Source organism: Urtica dioica, chromosome 10, assembly GCF_054948205.1.
Source record: "Urtica dioica subsp. dioica isolate 48M chromosome 10, U.dioica_male_clone48M_v1_H2, whole genome shotgun sequence".
Taxonomy (NCBI): domain Eukaryota; kingdom Viridiplantae; phylum Streptophyta; class Magnoliopsida; order Rosales; family Urticaceae; genus Urtica; species Urtica dioica.
In genome coordinates, this window is record NC_142765.1 from 2,518,075 (window position 1) to 2,531,025 (window position 12,951).

At 38.0% G+C, this 12,951-nt stretch overlaps 2 protein-coding genes across 2 annotated transcripts; one reads left to right on the forward strand and one right to left on the reverse strand.

The window, feature by feature from the left end:
* Positions 1-269: 269 nt before the first annotated feature.
* On the forward strand, positions 270-1,211 carry LOC149383031 (uncharacterized). The gene is made up of 2 exons (XM_089628231.1): positions 270-415; positions 514-1,211. The coding sequence occupies exons 1-2, from the start codon at positions 346-348 to the stop codon at positions 870-872; spliced, it is 429 nt and encodes a 142-aa protein (XP_089484357.1). The 5' UTR covers positions 270-345; the 3' UTR covers positions 873-1,211.
* A 6,409-nt stretch (positions 1,212-7,620) lies between these two features.
* Positions 7,621-8,878, reverse strand: LOC149383032 (uncharacterized). The gene is made up of 3 exons (XM_089627663.1): positions 8,774-8,878; positions 7,994-8,690; positions 7,621-7,655 (listed from the first exon to the last, which is right to left on the reverse strand). Exons 1-3 carry the CDS (start codon positions 8,876-8,878, stop codon positions 7,621-7,623), a joined length of 837 nt encoding a protein of 278 aa, XP_089483789.1.
* Between the last annotated feature and the right edge of the window lie 4,073 nt (positions 8,879-12,951).

Sequence of the window (12,951 nt, forward strand, 5' to 3'; positions counted from 1 at the left end):
TATTATTATCTGGCAAAAACAAAATAGATTCTGGAGATAATAGATATGCAGATAACGGTTGGGACGACTCAAAATAAATGAAGATGTATTATATAACACTAAAAAGTTAAATAATTATAAAATAATAAAAATTAAAGCTAAGTACGTAGGTCCATTTCATTTCCTATTTTCTTTCCTAAATAAAGTGGAAATAACAATTAATTAGCCTCAAAAACAGCTTCTCAAAGCCTGCTATATATAAATACCACAAGTCCCATGATATTATATATCAATCTCTCATCAAAGCTTTTAAGGCATTTTTAAGGCTAGCTTTGCATTATTTCCAATCAAAGGGTTTTTTCCACAATGAAGATTTCATTTGTGGTCATTGGGCTCTGCCTATTTGCTGCTTTGAGCTTCACTCATGCCTCTTCAGGTAAATAATTAAGTCATTAAATCTCACATTTGTACTTTTGTAATAATCTTGATTTACATTTAATTTTTTTCTTCTTTTTCTTTCGTGTGAAATCAAAGAATCGAAAACCGAAGATCAAGCTTCCAAGTTCAAAGACGAAAAGACGTTTTTGAAGAAACCCTACTTCAAGAAGCCTTTCTTCAAGAAGCCCTACTTCAAGCACATTCCGGTCCCGGTTTTCAAGCCAAAGCCCGTCCCGGTCTACAAACCGATCCCGGTTTTCAAGCCAAAACCCGTCCCGGTCTCGGTCCCGATCTACAAGCCTAAGCCGATCCACGTCCCGGTCCCGGTTTACATTCCGAAACCGACCCCGGTCTCGGTCCCTATTTACAAGCCACACCCTATCTTCAAGAAGAAGCCATCTTTGTCACCATACTTCTCTCACCCCAAGAAGCCATGCCCTCCAATCACTCCCTAAATAATATAATTTCACAAACCAAATTTGAAGTTTAGTATTTCCAATATATAATAAAAGCTTGTTTGTTGCTTATTTTTACAGTTGATATATTTGAGTGTGTGAGGATATATGTTTGTGCTTATGCAATTTTTATAAGGTTATTTCATGTGGTGAGGATTTTGTACTATTGTGCTCATGATGTATGGTTAAACATATTGAATATATAGTTCTTGAACTATTTTGTACTTTTTGTTGATGATATAGAACAACAATATTCAATGTAAATTATTTATATCGGTTTGTACTATGTTACAGAGTTCAGATGAATTTTGTGGCCCTGAAATGCTCTTATATTTTTTATTTCAAGATCCAATATCCTTTCTGCAAGAAATTTACTTTTGCAATCATGTACTGAGCAAGGCTAAGCATTGATGGCTTGTCCCTAAATTGTCCATTCTACAAAAAGAATGGATGGTACTTCTTTATTTTTTTACTTATTAATATTTTTATTTTCAAGTCATAAAGAAAAAAAAAAATCTCACTATTGGGACCGGAGACTTGATATCACTATGTGCTTCACTGGCCATGTGAAGTACCTTTATGATATTCAATGCACGATAAGTATAACCCCAACACTATATATATTTATTATCTTTTCCATTCTATACTCTCTTCTATTTTCACCCCATGGAATTCATAATCCTTTTTTCCATTTATTTCAAATTGTTGTCTGGTTTTCTCAGTTATTATAAGCTTCTCTTTTATTCAAAATTATTTCTGAAAACTGTCACTATCTTAAGCAAAATATATAATAATAATAATAATAATAATAATAGTATTTAAATGATGTTTTGACATGTTTTGTTGTCGTTTTTTAGGAAGATTCTAAATGATGTCGTTTTCATTTATTGTTGTCGTTTACTGGCATTGATTCCAGTTTTTTTCCTATGAAGAATGTGGCTCTCTCGGACAATATTGTTGATTTTCTGTTGGATATTTTATACCAAATTGTCAGTCTTGAGTAAGAATTTGAAATGTCGTTTCTTTTTATTGTCGTTTCTTTGTTGTTGTCGTTTCTTAATGAGGATTGTCATTTCTTGAGGTAATTGCCCTTTTATTAGTAAGGATTCCTCACAATGTTTTAACACATTTACTGCCAAATAGTCAGTCTGGTATTAGAATTTTCTTCTCTTTCTCTAAGATTTAGAAATGTCGTTCTTTGTTATTGTCGTTTCTGTGTTAATGTCGTTTCCTTGTTATTGTCGTTTTTAATAAGGATTGCCATTTCTTAACGCAACTGCCCTTTTATTAGTAATGAAGGATTTTTCCTCGCAATATTTAATACATTTTCTTCCAAATAGTCAGCCTGGTATCAGAATTTTCATTTCTTTCTCTGGGTAAGATTTAGAAATGTCGTTTATTTGTTATTGTCGTTTTTTAATGAGAGTTGTCATTTCTTAACGTAACTGCCCTTTTATTAGTAGGGATTCTTCCTCGCAATTTTTAACACATTTACTGCCCTTATATTTTAAAAGTTCTCACAATGTTGATTCTTCCTCCATGTATTTACTCGTCCTAAATTTTATTTTCGTTGGACTTTTGTTTCTTGGTTAGTGTTATTTATTTATTATAATTACTGTGCCGTAAAGCTGTCAATTGGGCCGGGCCGGCCCAAAAAATGAGGCCCTTAGCAAGCCCGGACCAATAATGAAGGGGCCCGGGTCGGCCCAACCCAAAGTAGAGAATCATCAGGACCAACCTAGGCCCAGGCACAAGGCCCTCTAGTTCACGGGCCGGGTCTAGTCCTGGGCCGGGTTTTGGCTTGGTCCTAGGCTTGGTCTTGGACCTTGTTTGGGGTTTATTTTGGGCCTGTTTTGAGCCGTTTTGGGCTTTTTTTAAAGGTCTTTTTTGGGCTATTTGTTTTTTTAATTGTTTTGGCACTTTAAATGGGCTATTTTGATATTGAGATTGATTTGTATTTCTTTTGTATATAAAACACTGATAAATTGTAAAAATATATATATAAATATAAAAAAATTACAATACTTAACCATATTCATTAAAAACTTTTCTAAGTAAAACCTAGAGGATCGAGATAAAAACTTAGTGAAGGAAAAGAGTACGGTTTGAATAAATAAAAAATTACATGTGACTAATTAAAGAAGCAGAAGTTCCATTCTCTAATATTGTAAAGTACGTCGCAATCGAGTCTTCATCACTGTTTTGTTTTCGCCTTCTTGTATCGTCTCAATCTTTTAAAACACAGTAGGCCTTCTAGAATATCCGAACTCATTGTTGATCTTATGTCGTCGAAAACATGGTTGCTTGCACTAAATTCTTGCTCTGACGCAACACTTGATACCAGAGTAGCGAGAATGTCTCGGGCAATTAAGGACAATGTCGGAAAACACCCTTGTTTGTTTGTTTACCATTCTAGAATATCCAATTCGTCTGGATTCTCTGTGTAAAATTCAGTTTTCAAATATTTCACAAGCTCGAAAGATGATGTTTGAGAAGATGACGACGATGAATGATGTCTCGAATTATGAATCATATAATACTTCCAAATAGTATTCACCTGATAATACTTTTGTGCATTTGCAAAATACTTCCAAAAATCTATGGAAGTAATAAATCAGATCTCACTCGTAGTTTTCAATTTGAGAAATAAAGATGTACAACATTATCAAATAAATCTCTTGACTTTATATAGAGAATATTACATACAAAATGAACGATTTAGATAATTAAACACCAAGAGCTAGAACATTATATATTTTTTCTACTTTATTTTAAACAAGTGTAAGTGTTATTGATAATATTATATATATATATATATATATATATATATATATATATATATATATACACACACATATATTTAGAGAATAAAATTTTAATTTGGCCTCTGACAGGCTTGTGCCCGGGCCGTGCCGGTTCTGTGCTTGGGCCGTGTCTGTTTTGTGCTTTTAAGGGTTTTGGGTCGGGCTCGAATTTTGGGCCTAAAATAAAAGCCCAAACCAGGACCAATTTGAAAATCGGGCCGGCCCGGCCCTTTTTAATCCGGGATGGGTCGGCCCAAAACCAATTAAAATAAGGGCCGGGCCGGGTGGCCCGCGGGCGGTCCGGCCCAATTGACAGCTCTACTGTGCCAATAACGATTAACTAAATTTCTTCGGATGTAGGAAAAACATGTAATTTCCATTTGATACTTGCCACATAATGTAATAAGGAGAACTTCTAAAAATAATTTGGCCGTGTGAATCGAAATCAAAAGATAATTTGAGGGAGAAAGGAATAAATAAATTAAAGTTTAGTTGAGACATTATATTGTCGACAAAAATATAAGAAATGGCAGAAAAGTCCAAACCATCGTTGTAACGGACATTTGTGTCAAAATCACATGTAGTATGGAGAAATTTCATTAATTGTATAGAATACTCGATATTATTTCAGATACTCGAATGAGTCTTTTATACAGGGAAAAAAAGGTAAACGTAATAACTAAAAACCATAATAATAGCCTACTATTCCGATAGCTTAATAGCCAAGATACTCGGAGCTAATCATGCCTAAAGAATAGGTAACGTAACAACAGGCTAACTAATAGCAGATAATAAACGATAATAAAAAATGAAACAAGGTTTGCAGCTCGCAGTTCGAAGCTCGCTCAACTCGCAGCTCGCAGATCGCTCAACTCCTCAGCGAGCTTTGCTCCAGCTCGCTCAACTCCTCAGCTCGCTCCAGCTCGCTCCAGCTTGCTCCAGCACGCTCCAGCTCGCTCAACTCCTAAGCTCGCTCCAGTTCGTTCCAGCTCGCTGACGGAATTCTACACTCCCCCTCAAGCTCGCCGGTGGATGTCAAACAAGGCGAGCTTGGAACAATTGTTGGTGAAGAGTTGTCGTGGCAATGGCTTGGTAAATATGTCAGCAGCTTGATCTGAAGAACTCACATATAACAGGGAGATCACCTTTTCTTCAATCTTCTCACTCAGAATATGGCGATCAATTTCGACATGTTTTGTTTTGTCATGCTGAACAGGGTCTTTAGCCATACTTATTGCTGACTTGTTGTCGCACAATATCTTCACTGGGCCATCTATCTTGATCTTCAAGTCCTCGAGTAGCTTCTTTAGCCACATTCCTTCACACACTCCATGAGCTAAGGATCTCAGCTCTGACTCAGCACTACTTCTGGCTACAACTGACTGCTTCTTGCTCCTACAAGTGACCAGGTTTCCCCAGACAAATGAGCACATGCCTGAGGTTGATCTGGAGTCAGTCTTTGAGCCTGCCCAGTCTGCACGCTGAAGACTTGGATCTCACGGCTTGATTGTTTCTTGAACATTAATCTCATTCCTGGTGTGGACTTGAGGTATCTGAGGATTCTCATTACAGCTTCCAGGTGAATCTCTGAGGGGTCATTCATGAAGCGGCTTACCATGCTTACTGAGAAACTTATATCTGGTCTTGTGTGAGCCAGATAGATAAGCTCCCCAACAAGTCTTTGGTATTGACCCTTATCCACTCTCTTCTCAGTGCTGCTCTTTAGTAGCTTCACAGTTGAATCCATTGGAGTCTCCACAGGTTTGCACCCCAGCATACCTGTGTCTTTGAGCAGATCTAGTGTGTATTTCCTCTGAGACACTCAGATTCCAATCTTGGACCTTGCAACTTCCATGCCGAGGAAATACCTCAACTCTCCAAGATCTTTGACTTCAAACTTAGTAGCCAGAACACGTTTGACCTTCATGATCTCTTCTTCATCATCACATGTGAGGATTATATCATCCACATAAACACTGAGGATGGTACATTCCCCCTGAGCAGAATGCTTGGTGAACAAGGTGTGATCTGCATGGCTTTGGCTGAACTGGCAGCTCTTGAGGACTCTTGTGAAGTGCCCAAACCAGGCTCGTGGACTCTGTTTGAGTCCATAGATGGACTTGTGGAGGTGACAGACCTTGCTTCCATGATCACCTTCAAATTCCGGGGGCAAGTCCATGAACACTTCTTCCTCAAGTGTGCCATTAAGAAAGGCATTTTTGACATCTAACTGGTACAACTGCCAATCCAAGTTTGATGCAATGGACATAAGGACCCTGATTGTATTCAGTTTAGCCACAGGTGCAAATGTCTCTTGGTAGTCAATTCCATAGGACTGAGTATATCCCTTGGCTACAAGTCGAGCTTTGTACCTTTCAATTGAGCCATCTGACTTGTATTTGATCGTGAACAGCCATCGGCACCCCACTGTTCTCTTTCCTCTTGGCAGTTCCTCAATGCTCCACGTCTTGTTTTTCTCTAGGGCTTCTATCTCCTCCATTGCAGCTTTTCTCCATTCTGGGATTGACATTGCTTCCTGAATTGTATCTGGTGTGGTGACTTGATCCAGGTGAGTCAGGAAGGCTTGATACTTGCTGGAGAGATTTCCATAGTAGATGAATTCTTCGATCCGGTATGGACCACATGCTCGTGATGGCTTTCTCAAGGCAATGGGAAGCTTAAGACTTGTTTCACTGTCAATTGTACTATTTGCAGATATTTCAGGACTAATGTTACCTTGATTTGATTCATCTGTGATGTTGATTGAGGATCGATCAGGTGATGTCTCATAGGAGTACTGAAGTGTGTGTGTCTCTTGTGGTATCTGATCTTGGTGAGATTCATCTGTGAGGTGAGGCTCTTGTTGTGGATCTGGTATGGTGTCTATGATGTTTATGGTAGTAGACATAGACTGAGTGTGGTGGATTGGTGTGCTTGAGGTTTCTATGAGTCCTTCAGAGGAGTCATAGTATGGTGTGGTCTCATGGAAGGTAACATCATAGGAAATATAGGTTTTCTTGTTTTGAGGTGAGTAGCACTTGTATCCCTTTTGAGTGGAAGAATAACCAATGAAGATACATTTGATGGACCTCGGATCCTATTTGTTGTGATCATATGTGTGTACAAAGACAGAGCATCCAAAGACTTTAGGTGAGATGGTGGATATGAGCCTAGTTGTTGGAAAAGATTCTCTCAGTTTCTCACATGGGGATTTGAATCCTAGGACTCTTGAGGGCATCCTATTGATGAGGTATGTGGCAGTTAGAATGGCTTCTCCCTATAGGTATTTTGGTACATGTGAGGTAAACATAAGGGATCTAGCTACTTCTAATAGGTGTCTGTTTTTCCTTTCTGCAATGCCATTTTGTTGAGGTGTTTGGACACACGAGCTAAGGTGAATGATGCCCTGAGATTGAAAGTAAGTGTTGAGTTGTGCATTGAAATAATCTTTGGCATTATCTGAATGTATAATCTGTATGTCTGTGGTGAACTGGTTTTTTATCATTTTGTGAAACTGGATGATGATTGAGCTAGCCTCAGATTTGTCTTTCATAAGGTATACCCAACTTATTCTAGTGTGGTCATCAATGAGGGTTAGGAACCATCTAGCACCATTTAGATTTTTCACTCTTGAGGGACCCCAAATGTCACTATGTAAAACAGAAAATGGTTTTGATGGGACATATTGCTTAGGGTTATAAGAGCTACGAGTATGCTTTGATAGTTGACACACATCACACTGAAACAAATTTGTATCTTTATTGATGAATAATTTGGGAAACATTTTCTTGAGGTACACGAAATTAGGGTGGCCTAAGCGATAGTGATGCAACATGATATCTCTATCTGCTTGAGAAAAGGTTGACTTATTTTTGAGGATTGAAGCTGAGGCAATTTTACTGGTCTCGGAGCTTGTCTTGATGAGGTAGAGTCCACCACACATTTCAGCACTGCCAATCGTCATCCCTGATTTCTTTTCCTGAATTTCACAAGACACATCATCAAAGATAGTTAGGCAACATGAGTCCTTATTTACCTTATAAACAGATAGTAAATTGCAGTGTAACTTAGGTACATGTAATACAGAACTCAGTGTGAGTTGATTGGTGATTTTTACTGAACCAATCCCAGCTACCAAGGCCTTTGATCCATCGGCTATTGTGACATACAAATCCTCATTACATGGTGTATAATTGGTGAATAGATGGAAACTGCTTGACATGTGATCTGATGCCCTGGAATCCATGATCCACACAATTGAGAGATTAGTAATCACATGGTATGCTGTTAAGGCTTGAATAGCCTCATGTATTGTACCTCTTTGAGCCATCAGTCCAGTTGTAGGCGAGTCACCTTGTTGGCTGGCTTTTCTGATGAGGCATGTGAGCATCTCAAGCTGCTCAGGACTGAAGGGGCTTGAGGATGCTGAATTGGCTTGTGTCTCCTGGTCTCTTGAGTACTTTGAAGGCTTCCAGTTTGCAGGTTTTCCATGAATCTCCCAGCATGTCTCACGTGTGTGTCCTGGCTTCTTGCAGTGCTCGCAGTAGGGTCTTCCTTTCTTGGTCTTGTTGTAGGGTGCCTTAGCAGCCAGGGCATGAGACTTTTCGTGAGCTATCAAGGCAGAGGCATCATGAGGATTTGGAGAGGATTGGAGGGTAGTCATCATGAGCTTTCTACGGATTTCTTCATGTCTGACCATTGAAAAAGCTTCACGAAGTGTTGGTAGTGGCTTGATGCTCAAGATTCTCCCTCTGACCTCGTCTAGCTCCTTGGTGAGACCTGATAAGAGCTTGAATACACGCTTGGTTTCCAAGATCTTTGCATAGAGCAGCGAGTCTTCAGGGCAGTTCCACCTGTGCTGATCATATACATCGATTCTTTGCCATAATCTTGTCAGAGTGCTATAATATTGAGTAACAGAAGCATCTCCCTGTTTTGAGTCATGAAGAAGATTTTCTGTCTCAAATAGCTCCGATGTGTTTTCTGAATCTGAAAAAGTGATACGAGCAGCTTCCTAAATTTCAGATGCAGTAGAGTAAAGCAAGAAATTTTCACCTATCTCAGGCATCATAGAATTAACAAGCCACATGACATGACCATGCTATTCTCAGCCTTCCAAACTTTGAATTTTGGATCATCTTTCTTCGGGGCTTTGGCTTCTCCGGTGAGGTGATCGTCTTTGCTGCGACCACAGATGAACATTTAGACAGACTGAGACCATTGAAGGTAGTTTTGGCCATTGAGCTTGTGACAAGTGATGGTGTGAGGGTTTTGATCGGCCATGGAGGTGTTTAGGGAAGGGGTTTCGGATGAGGAAGCTAGGGCGTGTGATTGACCATATTTAGTCATTTTCTGGATCGAGGTTAACACTGCTCTGATACCATATAGAATTTAGGCTAGTGTTTTATGAGAGAATACTCGATATTATTTCAGATACTCGAATGAGTCTTTTATACAGGGAAAAAAAAGGTAAACGTAATAACTAAAAACCATAATAATAGCCTACTATTTCGATAGCTTAATAGCCAATATACTCGGAGCTAATCATGCCTAAAGAATAGGTAACGTAACAACAGGCTAACTAATTGATAGGTGCGTTTATTACGCATAAAACTCCTATTTCCCGGACTAAAAACTAACGAGTCCTCAAGCGTTTTTGATAGCTTTGGTATGTTTGTGAGTGATTTTCAGGTTTAAAAGGTCAAGTGGGTCTTGAGGAGGTTATTAGCGCATCATGTGACGATTCCGAACAATTTCAAGGAGATTCATACACATTTGGACAACTTGGAGCGAAACAAGGAACGACGTCCTCTTCGGCAGGATTTTGGGATTTTTAAATGATTATTCTGGATGATCCACTTCCATAATTGGATAGAGCTCCCTCTTAGCTTTCCAACGCATGTTTATTTGCAGAAATCGGACATCGGAGCTAGGAGTTACGACCGTTTAAAAAACGGTGTGCAGTGAACCGGGAAGCGCGCGGCGCGCGGAAAAAAGCGCGCGCCGCGCGGACGAAAATTTCGCCGTTTTCGCCTCCAGAGTCGTACGCGCGGACCGCGCGAAGCCGAAAAAATGGTCTGCGCGCCGCGCAGACAAAAGGGCGCGCCGTGCGGTCCAAAAATCAGCTTTTTCCAATGTTGCGTTTCTGAGCGAATTTTAGCCATTGGATCAAAACTAAAGGTCCAGATGGCTCCGAAAATAACCCCATTCAGCCTTAAAAACACAAATGCTAGGGTTTGAGGATATCTCTCATCTTTGAGAGAGAGTAATTTTCTTTTCTCTTCATGTTTTCTTAGAGTTTCTTGGTTTTGCTATGGAGAAGAAGGAGGTCGGAGTGCCATCTCGCCGGAATTCGTCCAGCCATCACCACCATAGTTTTATCCTCTTCCTCTATCTCTTGAACTCCATTTATTTATGAAGATTATGTTGGTTTCATTGTTCTTGATTTATGTTTGCTTTGTTCTTTGTATCACCATGAACTAAGCCTCCATAGGGCTATGGTGTAGCGAGTTCTTGACGGTTATGGATTCCTAAATAGATTGATTTTATTGTTGTTGTTCTTGTCATGTTGCTTAGTTCAATTCCATGTTTAATGCCTTGTATAAGATTAGCTACCTTATGCATGATATGTGTTCGATCTAATGCTTGAGAAAGATTAGGTTGTTGTGCTTTTGTTTTGGATTACTAAAATACATTCCTAGGCTAGAGATAGCTAGGCTGTTTTAGACTCGTGTGTACTCTTGTTGTGAATGCTTGCCGTGCTTTTTAGGAGTTGGGATCGAGAGATAAAACTCCGGCATTGAGTTTAGGTTGCTAGATGCTCGAGAGAGATTTAGTGATACGATTAGCGTGAGTACGAGTAGTAATATATGAACAACAATAATCGTGCGTAATTTCCGTGAATCCGAACCGTAGATTGAACTCGTGAAACCATAGTCCTCCGTCTTCATAATTGTAAAACCGTTCTTTAGTTTTGTTGTTTATTTTATTTACTTGCTAGATAATTTTGTGACAAACTTTCTATCATTATTTTTGGGTTCTCATTCAAACTTGTGAATCTTGAATCTTCAATTTAGCTAGTCCTCGTGGGATCGACTCGTTCTTACGATTTATTACTATTGCGACCACGTGCACTTGCGTGTGCGAGAAAATTCGCAACACTAATAGCAGATAATAAACGATAATAAAAAATGAAACAAGGTTCGCAGCTCGCAGTTCGAAGCTCGCTCAACTCGCAGCTCGCAGCTCGCAGATCGCTCAACTCCTCAGCGAGCTTTGCTCAAGCTCGTTCAACTCCTCAGCTCGCTCCAGCTTGCTCCAGCACGCTCCAGCTTGCTCCAGCACGCTCCAGCTCGCTCCAGCTTGCTCCAGCTCGCTCCAGTTCGTTCCAGCTCGCTGACGGAATTCTACAAATTGACTCACAAGTGTATAGGTAGGAAGTTACAAAATTATACTTTCTATTTCACGAGTTGAAGATATAGACTATCTTCTTCTTCTTTTTTTCCTTTTTTTTTTTTTTTTTGAAAGAAAAATATAGACTATCTTTTGAGTTGATACGAATGGTGTACATGAGATTTTATTTTAGAGATATTGCTTGTCAACAGAAATATCGATGAATATACTACTATAGAAACCTGAAATATGCCACTGGTATAATCATTTACGAACGAATATATTTATAAACTAAAATACAAATGATATATGGAAGAAAAAAAATTACTGAAAAATTAGACATTTTATATACATGATCTCTGTGAATAAACATATAAAAATGGTAAAAACAGAAATTTAAAATTAATTAATGTCGAAACATATAATTGATAAATACATATTTGATTAATATAGAAATTAGAAACTAAAGTGGCGGGTGTACAAAAAATTATTAGGTTCATCATTCTAGAGTCCACAATAATCAGCCAATGACATGATTTGAGAATATATATTTGGTTAAATTCATGTAGATACTGTCCGAGTATGGCTAGTGATTTTATTTACAGAAATTCCCTATGTACACATGTTTTTTTTTTTTTTTTTTTTTTAATGGAACCCGTAAATATACATGTTACACATAGTGGAGTATTTCATTGGGAATTCTAATGTCTCATTTTTTGTAGCAGTAAGAAATTTATGCTCCATTCCACTTTTGTTTCTAAATCAATGTTTTTTTAATGTAAAATTTTATGCAAATGTGAGACATTTTAAAGAGAAAAAGATGAAATGGACATAAAAACCTATCACTATCACAAAGTAGAAGCAATATATGTCATTTTCTCCATTCTCAATGCTTAAACATTTATTGGTTGTTTTTCACGAAGTTGTCGTTTTTTTATGAAAGTTGTCGTTTTCATGAAAATTGTCATTTCATAAAGTTTCCGTTTTCAAGAAAGTTATTGTTTTCATAAAATTATCATTGAGAAAATGACATATATTATCTCTACTTTGAGATTGGTAGACTTCTATGCCACTTTCATCTCTTTTTCTAAAAAATGTCTCACTTTTACATAAAACTTTACACTAAAAAGGAGGGCATGCATTTGGAAATAAAAAGAGAATGGGGCGTAATTGCCTACTGCTAAAAAAAATTGGGACAATCCAGTCTATTTTCCATTGTCGTTTTTTCATGAACTATTGTCATTTTTCATGAACGTTGTCGTTTTGTGTTTGCCCATCCCAATTTTGCATTCTTTTGCCATAGTTTGATCGAGCACACAAACATTCTGACAGAAAAGTTCAATATACTCTGTCTCTACCCACTATCAATTGTTTTTGAGAACCTAGTAAGTAGTAATAATAATCTTCATTACTTTCATCTCTTTTTAATTTATATGTGTGATTAGTGCTCCATCTTTAATAATATTTATGGTGACCACCGGTGCATTCCTTGTTTCGTAAATAACTCGTAATAACGAGACAACTCATCTTGACATTATGATCTTCTTTTGTTTGGTATATAGCTTTTATACATGCTCACTTTTCTTGCTGATAAGAATTTCGTTGCCTCTAATTTATGTCTTTTCGTTTTCTTTTCTTTTTTGTTAGAAATGTTCACATGCGTCTCTAGAGTTAATCTTGGAGACTTTGCCTTGGTAGAAAAGTTAAATTTTTTATGTTGAGGTATTCGTAATCAGGAAATAAGGAATGTGAATTTGCATGCATGCAAGGAATATATGGTCACTACTCAAATCCAACATATGTGGATATAGCCAGATATTGTTTAGAGAGAAACTTCTTATTAGGAAAAATTAAGCATATGCAGTTGTTAACTAGTCGTTACA

Excerpts from the sequence above, each read along its gene's own strand:
- LOC149383032 (XM_089627663.1), bottom strand. The coding sequence starts at position 8,878 with ATGTTCATCTGTGGTCGCAGCAAAGACGATCACCTCACCGGAGAAGCC. Across the intron at positions 8,691-8,773 it reads GGAAGGCTGAGAATAGCATG|GAAGCTGCTCGTATCACTTT; the intron begins GTCATGTCATGT and ends TCTGAAATTTAG. Across the intron at positions 7,656-7,993 it reads TGGACTGATGGCTCAAAGAG|GAAAAGAAATCAGGGATGAC; the intron begins GTACAATACATG and ends TGTGAAATTCAG.
- LOC149383031 (XM_089628231.1), top strand. The coding sequence starts at position 346 with ATGAAGATTTCATTTGTGGTCATTGGGCTCTGCCTATTTGCTGCTTTG. Across the intron at positions 416-513 it reads CTTCACTCATGCCTCTTCAG|AATCGAAAACCGAAGATCAA; the intron begins GTAAATAATTAA and ends GTGAAATCAAAG.